The sequence below is a fragment of the Dicentrarchus labrax genome, unplaced genomic scaffold (genome assembly GCF_905237075.1).
Source record: "Dicentrarchus labrax unplaced genomic scaffold, dlabrax2021, whole genome shotgun sequence".
Lineage (NCBI taxonomy): Eukaryota > Metazoa > Chordata > Actinopteri > Moronidae > Dicentrarchus > Dicentrarchus labrax.
In genome coordinates, this window is record NW_026136702.1 from 41,820 (window position 1) to 60,024 (window position 18,205).

Genomic DNA, 18,205 nt, shown 5'->3' on the forward strand with positions numbered 1-18,205 from the left:
AGGTGGATGCTGAGATTTGATTCACAAACATGTCTCATTTTAGTTGTTTATAACAGCTTTTCTCTGTCAGTTCATATGTATTGCCCAATATTACATCCTTTACTATATCTTACCATAAGAACCATCTGATGGTATGCAGAGAAATAAATACATTTTAAAATAGAACACAATCAAAATACTACATCATTTCAAATAAAAAAACAGAAACTGTGAGATTGCTAAAATGTAATTTGAAACAAGTTTTGCATTTCCTGTAATATATTTTTTGGAATATCAGCCTGCTACGTGGTCGAGTTCATGCATGCAGCACACACACATCCATTAGTTACTGTGTGGAAGAGTTGAAGAGCCCTTTGTACAGTGTGTCTCTGGCTGACAGTAATAAGTCATCCTTCCTATCAGGAATAAACCTGCCTCCTGCCTGAACTGTCCTAATATTTTCTGAGGTGTTAAAAGTTTTAGAAACTATGTCTTAATAGACTCTCTAACTAAACCTAAGGCAAACTCGAAAGGTGTCGGCGTGCTTCTGCCTCTGAGGAGAGACTTAATTTAAATGATTGATCACGTCTCGCCCCTCTCTATAACTGCAGGCTTTTCACCCCACCATAAACACTTTTACCTTCAGACATGTTCGGACAACATTTCTTACAAACGAGGTCATTTAAAGCATACTCAACACTTAAGGTGAAGAAAACATCCCCAAAAACCATTTTCTACCTGAAAAAACCTCAGAGGCCAAAAAAGCAGAAGCTACATTTAAGGTCATCTAGAGTAGCTCCACTCCCTACACTTACTGCACGCATGGATCTAAAGGCTGCTGTGTTCATTGTGCACGTCTGTGGCATTAACGATTATTTGTTCAAATCTGTTTGTGTGTGTGTTTAGTGACAGTGGTCAGGTGAAGCTTCACCCCAGTCTGTTCTTACTGCTGCTGGTGCTCAGTCGACTCTACCCTTCTCCCATGGATGGATCTTCTTCACCTCTGGGACTCGCTCCTTTCATGCCCTTCATCATTAGGTGGGTCAGAGTTACGCACACACAAGCATACACTTATTTATGTACATCATAAGCCATGTTTCCATCAAAATGTATCCCAAAATTTAACTGAATTTAATGTAAATCGGCAAAAGAAATAATGGGTCATTAGACTTGGTTCACGAGATGAGCAGTAGGTGGCGCCGACACTAGAAGAAGAGGAAGATAGACGTGTTCATACAGTGTGCTTACTCATTCTTCTCATTCACGTTAGCTTAAAAGATGAGATTGAAAGTTCCTTCTTGAGCATTGAAGACTGATTCTAAATGGACCTTATGTTAAGATTGTTTTGTCCAATCAATGTAATCTCAGTCACTTTTTATAGTCTCAGAATGAATGAGACCAGTGTGCAGGATTTAGTGGCATCTAGAGGCGAAGTTGCAGATTGCAACTAACTGAACACCGCTCGCGTCTGTATTGGACGCCCTCAGAATGAAAAGGTGTGTAGGAAAAACTAGTGTTTGGTTTGTATATTCTGGGCTGGAACATGGCAGTTCAACATGGCAGACTGCGTCAGAAGAGGACCCGCTCCCTCTGTAGATAAAAATAAAAAAAACACATCAATTCCTATATTCAGTCGATTATACACTGATTAAAACGTACCTATGAATATTATATTACATTTCTGCCAGATACATTGTTTTATAGCGTATTTTATTGTATATATTTTATATTTTTACAGACACATGCAGATATACTGCACCCACAAGCTTGTCAAAATATATCAGGACATATTATTTAACTTAAAAACAGGAACATGCACGCACTGCACACACAAGATTAAGATCTACTGTATTATCTGTCATCACAATTAGCATCATTTGTCTGCTTGTCTTGTGATGTTTGCTTAGGAACAAGTTTTTATAACGTTCCTTTTATTCCGTACTGCTTTTGTGCATCTGTCAAATCACTCGTGTCCATCATGGAAGACTTGGAAGAAACCCTGAGCAGGAATTTCAGCTCTTTACAGCTCCCAAGAGTCCCAGCAGAGCCGCTCAATGACCAGCTGTACCGAGCACGATGTGAATGGGCGTAAGGCTCCCGCTATCAGCAGCTCCTCCCTCGTGTCATCGCTATCAATGACAATGTGTTTCCAGTCAGCTCCAACGCTCATTTAAAAGGTTAAGAAGAAACCTTAGCACGGGGGAATGTTCTATCAAACCCAAGAGGGTCACACACCTGCTCTCTCAGCCACGATAAACCTCTCAAACAACGTTTCTCTGAACTCATTCTAAGTATAGAACAATCACCGAGACAAAACACCTGCAGCCTAAACATTAATGTCTGAGCGTGTGTGTGTGTGTGTGTGTGTGTGTCTGTGTGTGTGTGTTCTTTTGTTTTGTTTGCACAGGTGCTTCTGCATCTTTTATGCGTACTTCATGTCTTTGCAGTGATCTTTTAGCGTTACGCTCCCTGAAATCCAGCTCCTGTCTCGCCATAAAGGCAAATTAGATTAGAAACAATAAGAAGTTTTTAGTCTGTGTGAGACTTTGTCTGATTTTGTGTTTGTGCAAGCTGAGACAAAACACTTGTGTAGTTGGAGTTGATGTCTCCAGCGGGTTTCTGTGGTTGATTAGATTGTGACTGGTTTTATCTGGCTGTTTACTGGGGAGTGAAGCTTCCAGGCGAATGGGAAACTGCGGTTTCAGCCTTCATTTTTTACATTCCTGAGATGAAGAAAGCTACAAATATTATTGGTACGTGTTCATCTGCTGCACCTGCAAATAGAACTGAAGCTTCTTCCACGCACACATTTCTGTTACAGTTATATTTCCTATGCACAAACCTTTTATTTAATTTGAACCCTAAAATAATTGACTGCTGGATTCAGGGGTCTAAAAACCCAGACTAGTTTTAATGAAGAGAAACACAACATGTGACACACAAAGAAATAAAGATTAAAATAGTAACAAAAGTATGTATGTATTTATGTATGTATGTAAGTTAGTGTTTCAACTATGCTATTAAATATATTTGAACACCCTACTCTAAGATGTACTGATCACTTTTGTACTAATAAAAAGTTTGCACCTCCTGTCAAATGCTTTTTAAATATGTATAAAATAAATTAAACTAAATAAAGGTTACATTTGTGAGTTATAATGAAGTACTGTAGGCCTACAAATCTCAAGACGTAAGAAAACATGTTTTTTTGGTGCAAACCAAGATTATTAATTAATCTAGACTTTTGAAAAAAATAAAATATACTGGAAATGTCTTTAGTTTTAGTAAATCTTGTGAACACAGACATAAGGAGTCTTTAGTGCAGGACTGTGAGTGAATTATTATATTGTAACATATATTCTGAACTTCTGACAAATAACCCTTATGATTAATGAAAACTAAAATTAACACTGAAACGTTGAAATAAAAACTGAAACTAAACTGAATTAAAAACAAAATAGAATCAATACTCAAAATAACTCATTGTGGTTTTAATACTTTTTCCATTGAGAATAAAAATTGTTATGAATAAATGATCATTCCCACTAATAGTGAGTCATTATATTTGTCAGAATAATCACAATATGATATGATGATCTGTATGGAGACTGGAGCTCGGCTTTGTTGGTGTTGCTTCTCGCGTGCCAACAAACGCAGCTGGTGATGTTTTGTGGATCGAAGGCTGGAAAAAATGGGAGACAGTGAGATCTTCCTGGTGAACAGAACCAGGCGTCCACCGATACGCACCCTCCCCCCAGAAATGAGAAACATATCACGTGATGTGTTCAGACGAGCTTTTTACATAAAGTAACACATGAAAGCTTTCAGTGTAAAGCCAGTTTGTTTTGTAGGTCCGAGCATTATCAGTGTTATGTATGAAGGGAAGATTATTTCCACTTTTATTGTTATTGTACGTTGAGTTCATCTGCAATGTGAATTCCTGTGTCAGACGTCTGCTGAGCGAGATGCAGAATGTTTGACAGCTGGAGAGGGTGGAGAGGTGGAGAGGTGGAAGTGTGTGCTGCTGTAAGAGGTGTGTGTGTGTTTGTGTGTTTGGGAGGAGATTGTGGGGAGGGGGTTAGGCTGAGACCTTGAGGTTGGAATGCTCCACTGACGGTTTGGATGACAGCACTTGAGTGTGGCTGTAAATGTTGGTGGTACACAGGTGATGTATCGCTGGTTTAATATTCTTGTTGTTGGGATGAGCTGAATGAAGTCATTAGATTGTTGAACAGCTCCTCGACTGAAATGTCTCAATAACTGCTGGATGTATTGGCATTAAAGTATTTACAGATAATCCTGGTCCCCAGAGGATGAATCCTAACAACCCTCTTCTATCATTAATAAACTGACTCAGTCACATATGTTATGGATATTTCATATTATATTCAAACAAGGAATTTTGATAAATTCTGTGTTTTCTTGTCTCCAACACTTTTAGACAATTTAGTTAAAAGTTTACTTTGCAAATGCTTAGCTATGGGCCTGCTGTGTATATTTTTTACGTTTGCTAGCACACCTTGAAATCAAAAAGGCCTTTTGACCCCCTTTGAAGCTTTGGCGACCCCTAGTGAGGGTCCCGACCCCCAGGTTGGGAACCACAGACTTTGATGATCTGTGATGATGATGAGGTTGGCATGGACACTTTCTAAGGTGGCAGAAATATGTGCTGAAACAATCACATATATCAGTTATTGTGGCACAGTGAGTGCAGTGAAGCAAGAGAATGAATAGAAATAATTTAATATATTTAAGATGAATGAATACATTTGAGTTAAAGTGAGTGAGGTTTATGATATTGCTGGTGATTGCAGGAAAAGCATGCATGCTGGTTTCTGTCTTAAAGTGAGTTAGTGATCAATCCCCCTCATGAATAATCAATAATTGTCTAATTTTAAAGATAAAAATAAAACACTCTATTTAGTGGCGCTTTTCGTGGCCCTTCAGGTCTCCGTACATTATATAAAACACTCAACAAGAGTAACACAACAACATTACATCAGTAGATCATACAATAAACAAGATGGCGGCAATATGGTAAAAAATCCATTTTATAAAATAAGATGTAATTAATGTTGTTGAAGTGAGTAGGTTAGTTTAAAGTATGTATTACCTGTGGTGGTGATGATGATGATGATGATGAAAGAGGAAAATAGTCATATTGAACCACCATGTTTCTACAGTAGTCCAGAAAATGAAAGAAATAATCTTGTCAATCAGTCTGTTACTGTAACCACTACTCAGATATATCAAGTCTTTATACACAGTCGGGTATCGCAGCCTCCCAGTAGAACCTAAGATTTCCATACTAATTAAAACTGGGGAAGTTTTCTCGTATTTGTGTTAATCACAGTTTGGCTGCCGGCTCCACTCTCAGTGAGACACCATACGTTCTTCCTGTTTGCCTCGATCACATTCTGGTCAGACGGTGACAAATGGAAAGTGACGTGGGATCACAGTGTGAGTGTGTGGGTGCTGAACATTTACAGTCCCCATCTGGAGCTGCAATATGTTCTCATTCAGCCTAAAGAATGCTTCAGTGCTTCCAAACTCAAATTTTTTTTTATCTTAACAAATGAGTAATTTAGTGAAATCTTTAGCTAATTCCTTCAAGAAGTCCTCTCTCGCAGTCAGCAGGTCGATGGCTTGAGGAGGGGCTGTCGGAGGAGTTATGCTGCGCACACACACATCCACCCAAATGAAGCCCACATGTTGGAAATGTTAAATATAGCCCAGCTCTAATTTCTTTGGCTCCAGCCGTGTTTCTCTCCACCGAGCCCCCATACCCCAAACTCATCTTCCCCAGACGTGTGCGGACGTGTCTGATGAGGTCGACGACCGTCACCCCTCCTCCTCCCCGTCCTCCTCGTCCTCCTCGTCTTCCTCGCCCTCTCTCCATATGATCTGACCCGCCACCTCCAAGGATTAAATGTAGCTTAGCTCCTCTTCTGTTGACAGGACGGAGCATCGTGCCTTCATAACTCTTCCCCCCTCTATCTCACCACGCAGCATTGTATCTGATGTTTTTAACATTCCTTCGCTGCCAGGCCTCGCCCTGCGTCACACCTGCCTGGATAATGACGAGAAGAATTACGGTTATGACGACAGAGAGGGGGAGGACAATGATGGAGACACATTTATTCTAATAATTAATGGCTGCTTCATTCCAGCCCAGTTAATATCTGGTGAACAGTTATCTCCTCTCTTTCAGCTCTTTCCTGCTTTTCTCTCTCTCTGCCTTTATGATAGTGATTTATGTCCTGTGATATCGAGTCCAGGCATCTCTCCTCACCCTCCCTGCCTCACTCCCTTCCTTTCCTTTCTCGTCCTCGCTGCCTCATATCTCATTTCTTTTGAAAGGGCACGGTAAAACCAAAGTGAGGCTTCAGAAAAACACCACTGTCATTTCCTCCCCGGCAGCAACCTGCAGGCAACACTTTTTAAACTCTTAAAACCACTGCGTGTTCTGTCATTCACTACATTTTTGAGGTATTTATAAGAAATGTTAAATTTCTTTCCTTCCAGTTATTGATTCCGATAACTGAACTTTGAGCGCCGATCCAATACATGTGCATATTGTACGTATCTATACTGTGGGCTGTAGGATTGGTATCGTTGTTGTGTGGCCTGGTCCAGGTTGAACCATCTGTTGACTTCGCTATCTTTGAGCATAGACACCGATAACTGATGCCTCATTTTACGCTGTATCGGAGGAGTTTCAGACACTGGTATTAGAACTACTCTAATGTTTGTATTTTACTCGATTACTTCCATTTCATCCTCCGTTTACTCCCCTACAATTAAAGCTCTATCCGTTTGCCACAGTGTATTTTATTCATGCCGCCACTGGGGGCGCCAAAGTCAAACATTTTCCAGTTCTACACATTAAAGTTTACTTAATGTAAACTAATCAATTAAATGTCAAGCAAACACGTTGTGTTCAGAAAGCTGCATCTCGTCCACATGAATGAATGAATGAAGCTAAACGATTTTAATGGCGTCACCACTTCCCTTCCTAACTACATTGTTCAGTGACAGACTTTGTTGCTTGGGCTTGTTTAGCCAACATGCTACAGTCTCTGTGGAGGAAACTATTCTCCCAGTTCTCCAAAATGAGGCCCAGATGAGTCTCGTCCATGCCAGTCAGCAGTCTGCTGTGACCCCACAGGGGACGGCCCTGTTTCTAAAATTACACCCTTCCAAACTGTCATTTCCTTTTACAAAAGTGTTTCAGTGGGACAAATTAGCACAGATAGTTAACATATGGGCCCCAAATGGTGGCTGGGAGGGGTGGAAAGTGAGGAATGGACATGGATTTTGGTCATTAGGTGGGTGTGCGTCTGTGTGCGTCTGTGTGCGTCTGTGTGCGTGTGTGTGTGCGTGTGTGTGTGTGTGTGTGTGTGTGTGTGTGTGTGACGTGTACAGGCGCGTAGAGCTCAGGAATGCACTGTTGTCTGTGTTTGCTGCAGGGTCTTTGGTTGTCTGTCTGGCCATAGGTGGGTGTGTGTGTGTGTGTGTGTGTGTGTGTGTGTGTGTGTGTGTGTGTTTTTTTTTTTGTGTGTGTGTGTGTGTGTGTGTGTGTGTGTGTGTGTGTGTGTGTGTGTGTGAGGGAGGCATGCTCACAGCAGGTGGAAAAGCATTTGTTGACAGTTGACCTGTTGCACAGCCCTCTCTTTGTTTAAGTCCACACTGATTTCAAGCCTCTTTCTCGTCAGACAAAATTATTTTAACATTGTTTTCTCATATTTTGTCTCAACGTAGATTCGCACACGTCCGTTATGTTTGTATCTTTACACATATCTCACCCTCTCTCATCCCAAAGTCTTTTTCATCTCCGCATACCGTTGTAGTGATGGATCGGCGTTTCTCGTTTCTCTGGAACGCTCTGCTGAATTTTCCACAGCGGAGTTGAGCTGCTGGTTTGGCTTCCACAGCCGGCTTTAAAGCCATCACAGACCCTATAAACAGCCTGTAACATACACACACCTCTGCCCTGTACGAGTGTATGTGAGCGTGTTCTCCCCGTGTGACTGTACAGTATGTATGTATTCAGTATATGCTCTCTATATGGGGAGGTTAATATGCAGGCATCATGTGCAGAGGTTTACTTTACTCATTGCTAAAGTCTGCTGAGAGAATACTGCTATATGTACATTATTTCAGAATAATGTCCCAATGTCACCTGATCACCTGAAATCCAAATGTGTGCATGTTAGTGTCACATTATATTTGTCCGTCTGGGTGAGTTCTGGATTCTGATGGAAGGCAAGATCCACCACATTTTGTACAGACACTCATGCAGATCGTGAGCAGCCTTTGTGCTAAGCTAAGCTAACCATCTACTGGTTTTATTTAATGGATAGACAGTTATAGAGTCATTTCACAAAACTATTCCTATAATACGAAGCATTAAATTGGAGGCATTTTCGAGAACTTGAACTACAGCTAATTGTTTTTTTGTGATGCTCAGATTACCTACATCCTTCATATGGGTAGCTCTTCCTCTGCCCCTTTGGATCCTGTCTCACCCCTCCTCCTCCTCCTCATCTCATTCAGGTCTTGGTCACGTCCTTCCCTCATGTCAGCTATGGCAGTGTTTTGACACCGGAGAAGGAAAGACTATCAGCTTGTAAACAAGGTTAATTTTAGTCTGCACTCTGGGTGACTGGCCACATTCTCCATCACCGGTTGGATACTGTAAATGAACCATGTGTTTGTGTGTGGAGGAAAGAGAGAGATAACTGTGGGCGAAAACTAGATAGTTCGGTCTTTATATGTTGTTCTGAGTTTATCAGCCATCTGCTGGCCTGGGAGCTGTTTAGATTGTGAGAAAGATGGAGATGTTAGATAACATATACATAAAAATAGCAACTTTCCAGATGAAATAAGTCATGGGTTTGTCCATGACCTAATGTGGCCAGAGTACAACATAATAATGATAATTATTAATGATAATATACAGTAAGAGTTACAATAACATCCCACGAGCTGTGATAATGGGAAACCTTCCTCCACTCAAACTTACAATGTTGCGTAATGCAGCTAAAAGATTATAAAAACAGTACAGCTCTCCATGTTCCACGACTCTAATAACTTACACTAGTGTGTGTGTGTGTGTGTGTGTGTGTGTGTTCTGCAGATGCGGGCGCTCAGCGGTGTATCGGACCCGAGAGATGGCGGCTCGGGCCCTCGTCCCCTTTGTGCTGGTCACCCAGGTCCCACCCACCGTGCACGCTTTACTGCAGGAGCTTCCTTCAGAGCCCGGACCCAGAATCCAACACAACCACATCCACGGGACTCTGCTGCAGGTCTGCACCCACGCACACGCTCGTATATACATGACATATGCCATAACACTCAGTGGGGGCTGTAATCACAAAGGCCCTTAAATGACCACAAGTGTTTATGTAGGGATGGTAGCCTCGGTACGTACTCAGTACTTTACTACAGTCAATAGTATGTTAGCATACACACACACGACAAGTGAAGACTGTTGTCACATTTACATACAAATAAAGTACACACACATTTTCCATCTGCATCTCGCGGTTTCTTATATTTGTTTTTGTCCAGTATCACGGTAGCTGCAAACATCAGTGGCCAAATACATACATATGTTCCTGAATAGCATATTGAATAACCTAATGTTGTGTGACCTGTGAGAAATGCTGCTGAAAATGTGCGTTCCTTCTTCACTTTTCTCAACAACCGTTCAACAGACTTCACACTGGGGTTTATTTCTGGGCCACAACGAGGCGTAGTGTCAGTGGGTCGGGGTTTCAGTGCAGCATGGAGCGTCTCTCCTGCCGGCTGCTGAAATCAACTACATGTGTGTTCCACTGTTGCACACTGGGGTAAAAATGTGTCTCGTGTTTGTCTTCGGCATCCCATGTATGTTGGATCAGCCCTTTATCAGACTGGTTTTGTGTTGTCGGGTCCTGGCTCAGTACAACTACCTGCACAGTGTTTCTTCACTAGTGCTGAGCTGATTCATGTAGTTGACTGATAGATGATTGATTAGGTGTTTCAAATGTAAGGATTGGTTTTCGGATGATGTCACCTTTGACCGGGAACTTTTTCACAACAATCCACAGATTGAAATAATTATAAATAGTAACACAAATATTAAAGATGATGGTAGCAGAGGGTCGTAGTTGAACCCTGGTTAACGTGGAGAGGAGTCAGTGAGGTTGGACCATCTGTGTCAGTGTAACTGTGCTTGTTCTGACGGGATGATGTCTGTCACTCCCTGAAGTCTCACAACAGTTTAAATAATCTGAAATCTACACATATACTCAGTGTCCTCTTTATTTGGTACAGCTGTACAATCTAATCTAATCTGTTCTGTCTGAAAATCTACTTTTATGTTGTAATATAATGTGATACTTATCTGGGAATTGATATTGTCGTCACCTCTAGCGGCAGTGTTGACATTGTGATAATCTTTATAGCTATTCTAATGAATGGAGAGATACACATCACACATGTTATTATATCCACGCGCACGCACGCCACACACACACACACACACACACACAGTGATACTCATCAGTTGCTTTCATAAGATGATAAACCTATAGACCAAAGATTTAAACTTTTCAGAGCTAATAAAAGCAGCTCTCTGCTTTATTTGCATTTCCATTGAAAATGTCCGCCGTTCACAGGTGAGTTTATGATCCGTTCACTCAAGTTCAAACATGAAAACCACAACTGGACTCGAGAGGTTTTCACTCAACAAAGACAAAACATAAAATGCAATTACCAAAGCAGTTATCATAACATGTGTATGTGCACACCCACACAGAGATTATAGATATGGCGCATCAAGCACTCACACACACGCGCACACACACACACACACACACACACACACACACACACACACACACACACACACACACACACATACACACATACACACTCCCTGTCAGTCCCACACACCCAGTTTCTACACAGAGCCTGTCCAGACAAGGCGGTTATCACAGGGTAAATACCAGTGTTTAGTTCTGTCATCACACTCTGACAAACACAACCAAACAGTCTGCCGGTAATATCAACACACACACACACACACACACACACACACACACACACACACACACACACACACACACACACACACACACACACACACACACACACACACCGGGAGGAGGAGGAGGAGGAGCAGGGGAGAGGGGAGTTTCCCTGGCCTTTTATTGAACGCCGCTGATGGGCTCGGTGAGGGAGCTGCGGGGGGGTGAGGGTGAGGAGTGGTAAGAACCGGGCCGAGGGGGTCAACACAAAGAATGAAAACTGCTCCGTTCTCTTCAGAATTTCTGCCTTCTTATTGATGGAGCATTTATGGTTTGGTAGCGGTCGGGACTGCAGGGAGGTCCGCTGTGGGATGAAGGCTGGGGAGGGCGAGGGAGAGGAGGGGAGGGGAGGGGAGGTGGGCCTCTTAAAGGCTTAGAGGAGATTTCAGGAGTGGAGAGTGGATTTGAGTTTGTTTTCCTGTCATGGCCGCCATGTGTGGCGCTTCCCCAGATGTCTCCTGTTTCTGCATTTGTCTCATCAGCTCCGTCTCCATCTCTTCCCTCTCTCTGCTCTCCATCTCTTCCCTCTCTCAGCTCTCCATCTCTTCCCTCTCTCTGCTCTCCATCTCTTCCCTCTCTCAGCTCTCCATCTCTTCTCTCTCTTCCCTCTCTCTGCTCTCTGTCTCTCCTTCTTCTCTCTTGGTGTCTCTCTTATCTTCTGTTTGTGCTCCTCTGTCCGGTCTCTTTCTGAGATCGTATTGAGGTAGCTTCTTTGTGTCTCATCTTCACCGTGTCTGTGTCGTCTTGTGTGTCATGTCTGTACTGTATCACCTGTTGTCCCGTCCCTTTCGTCATACAGCAACCCCTTCCAAGCACAGGGGGAGAACTACGGTGGCCAGTTATCTGGCATTTTGAGATAGTCGGCATTGACCGATGAGCATAAAAAGTCTTTGAGACATGTTGGAGTAAATGTCGACACTTGTTCGCTGCGGCTTTAGAGCAGAAAGATGACAGAAAATGTCAGAGTTCGTGTTTAGCTGTGATTGGTGAGGTAAAGGGGAAAAGCAGCCCATTTATTTGTGCCAAACTTTAATTTTACTCTTTAAAACGGTTTCTTCTACCCGTCCAGAGGAGAGGGTAAAGCTGTATAGCACTCACACATGTGTCTGTATGGGATATAACACAGCTGATGCCTGCAGGCCTTCCTCTGCCATTCAATTTCCTTTTTCCTTCCACCAAAAGCACACTGGCTCATCAAACCACACACACTGGACCTGTGAACACGTCTGTTCTGATGGACAATATCAGAAATAATTCAACACCCAACAGTCATAATTTGTTTTAAATCAGAATTTATAATTATTTGTAGTAACCCATTTATTAATGTAGCCTGTTACTACAATCTACATTGATGGTAATTTTGTGAAATATTCAAATATTTACTAAAATAACACACAAAGACTGAGTATTAGTGTCCCTGACAGAATAAAGAGAGCTCTTTATAACAGAAGAACACACACACTCATCTCCTCTTTGAAGGCCTCTGTTAGACTTTCAATAACTCTTACAAACATATCTTCTGATCACTGTTAACCGATGATTATGTTGGCCACACAGTTCATCTGAAAAGCTCCAAACCTTTCACTTTATCCTGTTTTTATTACCTTGAGCCCAAAGGAAGAAAGGAACTTGCAGTTTAGTTTTGTTTCCACAATTTTCTCAATTTCCTTCTTGTCTTGTTGTTTCCCAGAGTACACAGTGACCTCTCTGACACAGCTGCAAGCACATCTGACTGAAGAGGCTTTCTGACTGAATGACAGCAGTCCTGACAGTGCTGTGTATCTATAGGGACCATCTGTAACCAGGCTATAGATAGCCAGTGTGTAGGTAGGCGGGGGGGCACTATGGAGATGATGGAGGCAGATACGTGAGGAGTGTCTAGCTGTGGGAAGATGCATGCAGGTGAAGTGGTCTAAACATAGTAAGGCAGAGATAGAGGTCTGCAGCGTACGTGTGGAGGGGAGCATCTCACACACAAACACTGATAGAGGAGATATGCAGCCTGCGGAGTGTGTGTCAAATATTCTGCACTCGTGTGAGATGTTTAGACTTCGGGAAAAGGAAAAGGAACGTGGCAGTGTGTTTATGCTGAGATGATGAGGACATTGTGTTTCGCCTTGGGAGATGTCTAATGTATGTTAATATGCTTCATTTCATGTGCGTGTGTGTGTGTGTGTAACAGGTAGCAGATGTTTTCGCTCCAGGGAGAAATGACTTCCTCTGTTATTGTCAAAGAACAACTGTTAGTGGGCCAAGTGTGGAGCTGGGAACCATCACAGCTACTGAGGCAGGCTGTACCACCCCGCTGACTTTCTCACACACTCGGTGAAGAGCTCTGATAACCGCACACAAGAAAATGTTTCCATCCAGCCCCACTTCATTCTCCTTCTAATGCTGCAGTTCTTCTATACCGCTGTAGGAATTTGACCTCTCTTCTCTACTGGCTTGCGTTTGAGGCTGTTCTAAAACGCCTCAGTGAGCAGAATCGCTTCAAGGATCAGGACCTGTAACGGCTCAAAGATGATTTGTTTTTTTTTAAAGATAACCACCCAACATCTTGCCAGAAATACAAATTTATACATTTTTTCACAGCTGTGTTTTCACTTCTCCCTATCAGTCCCAGTGGAACGGCAGCGTCTCGCTCACTGTTAAAGTGAGGCTTACAAATGGATTGATTGGTCTACCTCTCTGTCAATCAACGTATCAATAACCCTGGTCTCTATAAGCAGAATGAGCTATCATCTTGTAACTGCTCATTATGTGTTGTTGTAATGGTGTTAGAGGCTGTAAAGGGTTCACTGAATAGTTGCCACTGTTATTTATTGGTTATGATGCTTTTGTAAATTATTCACATTCTTGTAGTTGACCTTTGACCCCTGGGAAGTCAGAAAGGTTAGTGATGGTTGGTTATTTATAACTATAAGTTATAGTTCCTGTCTGTTTCAATTTCACAGATACCACTGATTATTACTAATTATTATTGATTATTTGACACTGAATTCTGATAAAATGCACTTTGTAAGTTTTCTTGTAGTCAAATTTAAATTCTACATTTTAAAATAATCCATAAATCTTGATTACAGCTATTCTTCATCACATTTTTCATCATTTTCAAGTAGTCCTGGTTATTCTGAAAAATAAAATGTGCCATACATTCATTTGAAGCTAATGAGAGACTTTATGAGGCTGATAAAGTTTCAATAATTAAGATTTCTCACTACAATAAGTGCTGGTTGGTGGATTCACCGTCCATTATGAGTTCTTTTTCGACTGTTACCAAACTACCTGGATCGCTGCTTCCTGTCTGGTGCTGGAGAGAGAGGCTTGCTGTCTCTGCTCTCACTGACCGTTCAAACAACGCGATCCTCGTCACGGGAGTGCGTACTGATGTGCCTCTGATCTCGGGACGTATGTCAGGGATCTCCCAAAATAGTCGACAATATCAGGGCTGATATCACGCAGTGGGAAGTTAGCAAGGTAGCAGGAAAATGAACGTGTTAACCAGCTGGAAAAAGTCTAGTCACGGCAAGAACTGAACCCCAAATTGCTCCCCAAATGTTTGAGTTCACCAAAGTTGAACTGATCTGAAGGATTCACCTGGGTTTAGTTTCTCCCCGCGGACAAATCTGCTGATCAAAGAGATTCTTCTGAAATGAATTCATTTCAATTGGAAATGTTTTAAAGTTTTAAATAACTTACTGTAGGTTCTCCTTTAAACTTAAGATAATAGTAAAACATTAAAGTAACCTGATCCCGTAAGACAAAACTAACCAGCTGATATCAGATTTTCAATGAAAGGCCAACATCTGACAGATTTATTGGTTCAACTGGAGGCAGTCCCGTCCTCTGGATGGCCTGTGTGAGGCCCTTTTCTTTGATAAAGCAACTTAAAACACACTGGAATCACTTCAGTCACTCCAACGTGCCCCAAACCTCTGTTGATACAACCAGAACCGAGCTTAACAAGCCCATCGGACAGACCGGCACTAACCCAGACCGACACCGAACTCCGCTCTCGACACGCGCCAGCAACAGCCCTGGCCCACAGTGCCTGGTACAGGCCAGAAGTATTAAAGCTGCGGCCTGTGGTGGTTTGAGGAGGGCCAACTCGACGGATGTAATCCTTTGTGTATTTCCACAACAGAGCCTAAATCAGATGAAGGAGAAGGAGGCTGGAGAATTAAGAGTCTCTTCCTCTGGCGGCAGTGATGTTGGTGTTGTTTTTCCGAACGCATTCTTCCCTGCTCTCTTCCAATAACTGTCTTTTGGTCTGCTGTTGGGGCGGCTGCCTTTGGCCAGTGGTCTACCGGGGCTTTCTGAGAAAACCCTCGGGGTTGAACTAGTGAAAGAATGTGTGGGCCTGTAAACCTCAGCCAGCCTGTTGCTAATATGACATGAGATTTATCTAATCCAGAGGGAATCCTGACGTTTTGATACTGGTGTCAGACATTAGCCTCAACACTGTAAGCTGGTGGGGGCCACATAAGAAAGTCTATAATGCACTGTGCTTTTGGATCAACAGTAACACTACTTTAGGTTGTACACATGTCTTCTGTACTATTGTTAATCTTCTTCTTCTAATCTGGTCATGATTAAGATTACCTATGATTTAATTTCTCAACAAATTCTTCAAGGAATCCAGGACCTCCAGTAACTCAAAGTCCTCTTACTAGCTTTCTCCAGAGCTTTCAGCCACGTTTTGCAGTGTTATTCCTCAGAGTTTGCTTCCAAACTGCCAACTCTGTCTTCTGATGAACAGTTAGTGCTGCGCGATACGGTAAAAACATCATACATTATGATTCATGGTTAGTGGGAGTGATCATTTTTGCATCACAACTTTAATTTTCATTGATAAAACTCTTAAAATCACCAAACAAACTCATTTTCTTAAATCTGGAGAATATTTGTAAGGCAGAACTACAGCACTTCATTATAATGCAGTTTTTAACAGCATTTTAGCTTTTTCAAAAAAATTTCATCTATGAAGATTCGACTCAACCTCCCAAAATAAAACCTGAAAGTAAACTTAATTATTATTTAATTACTATTTCTGAGGTCAAGAATGAATTGAAAGTAGATTTTCAGAAACAGGTCATCTGCAGTATCAGCTGACCTGGATTCTGTTGTAGTCACTCACATTTAGGAGTTTTGTCTTTGCTCTTATCAAGAACGAAAAAATATATTACATTATATATTATAGATGGATATATATAGATAACATTGTAAATAGTTAATTAAGAGACTGTGAACTGTGAAGAACATAACTTTTTATTCTTAAAGGTCCAGTGCGTAACATTGAGGAGGATATATTGGTAGAAATGGAATATAATAATTGTAGACATATCACCTAAATGTAGGTTAGCTTAGAATGAGCCACAGAGGGAGCGGGTCCTCTTCTACAGAGGCCACCATGTTTCTACAGTAGCCCAGAACGGACAAACCAAACACTGGATCTAGATGGGACTTTTCGCTTTATATTTTACTGCTTTAGATCATCACCCTTCCACACACACTTGGTCATACACGCAGCTCTTGCTGCCAGAACTAAAATATATACGTCTCTCTGGACATAATGGAAATAACTAACTGCTCCCTCGGGCCTAGTTGAGATCCGCTACTGTAACTTTTGACTAAGATGTAATAACACAGCTCTTGCATGCACACACAGACATACACACGCCACTAAATTACTTGGTTGTCACGCCCATGTGCATATGTGAGAGTATGACTTTGTGTCTAGAGTGCATATATAAGCTTTGTTTGTGCAGGAATACGGCTATATAGAGCGAGAGAGTGTGTTTATTTCTGTTTTTATATTTAGCCCGTCTTTATTGGGATCTCTTTTTGCCTAATTGGGCGCGTCCACACTTTGCCTAACCTCTATCTGGTTTTATGTGAATGCCGATTTATATGTTTCTTTGTGCGTGCGTTTTACTGGACTGAGCCATGAATTGGTGTGCAATTATTTGCACTTGCACTTGCTGTGTGTATGTGTGTGTGCTCGCTGCAGCGTGTGGTCAGTCTGTGGTTGCGGCAGTGGGAGGGACAGCAGGGCAGGCTGATAACAGAGTCTGAAGGGACCTCACATCCACCACCACTATTTTTACCAGGCCCAAAAGAGGAGTAAGGCATGTTGCAACACACACTCACACAGAGAAAGACACTCTCACACACACAAGCAGCTAAACGCCTCGCTAGAAAACAAGGCGTACAAATAGGTTTTGATATTTTTTATATTTAGCACTGCCACAAAATGTTTTTCTGCTCTTTGAAGTTGCAACCTGAATCCCTGGGGGGGGGGGCACTAGGGTGATAAAGTTAAAGGATATTAGGGAATTAAAGCTGCACTAATCCATATCTTTTCATTAATAATGGATTAAATTTATATGTATAATCTGAGAGTTCGAGTGACAAACACACTTTTCATCCAGCTCGGCAGCACTTTACTGTCGCTTTTATCTACCACGTTTCCAGCAGCAGCAGACAGCTGTTTTCAGCAAAAACAAGTTATAAAGCTACCGTACACTACCTGCCCAGCACCAAACGACAAAGTTAGCAATAAGTTTGTATAGTGGAACATTTAGGGCCAGATACTGTGTGAAAATGACAGTGAAAATGAATGACAGAGTATGAGTCACCATAAAGTTGTGTAAATAATTCTCAATAATTATATTTTTAAATCTCTATTTTTGAGTACAAGTGCTATGGTCAGGGCCTTCAAAGGTCTTCAGCACTTGTTCAGGATGTAAACAATGTAGGTTTTAAGAAAGAATTTGCAGAACGTTCAGAACACTGAACTCCACAGGACACCTTTTAAATGTCTTACACCTTCTTAAATTAAATTCACTTATAGATATTCTGAGTGTGTAGTAGTTTGATTGAAAGAAGTAAAAGGTTCCTTTAGGTTTAGTGGATGCAGCCGGACTAATTAAAGCACGTTCCTCATAGTCTTACAGCCGTACCACCCTGAATACACTCGATCTCGGCAGGGTCGGACCTGGTTAGTACTTGGATGGGAGACTAGCTGGGAATACCAGGTGCTGTTTGGGCGACTAGGACAGGGCCTTTCTGTGTGGAGTTTTTCTCCTCGTGTCTGCATGGGTTTCCTCCGAGTGCTCCGGTTTCCCCCACTATCAAAACATGTATATTAG

The 18,205-nt window shown here is 41.9% G+C and overlaps 1 protein-coding gene across 3 annotated transcripts in view; it reads left to right on the forward strand.

Annotated features, from left to right (window-relative positions):
- LOC127372226 (thyroid adenoma-associated protein homolog) overlaps positions 1-18,205 on the forward strand; it is a 94,662-nt gene that overhangs the window by 39,078 nt on the left and 37,379 nt on the right. For all 3 annotated transcript variants that reach the window (XM_051415754.1, XM_051415743.1, XM_051415735.1), the window contains exons 28-29: positions 886-1,017; positions 9,119-9,287. In XM_051415754.1, coding sequence (XP_051271714.1) covers positions 886-1,017; positions 9,119-9,287 — 301 coding nt within the window. The remainder of the gene's footprint in view (positions 1-885; positions 1,018-9,118; positions 9,288-18,205) is intronic.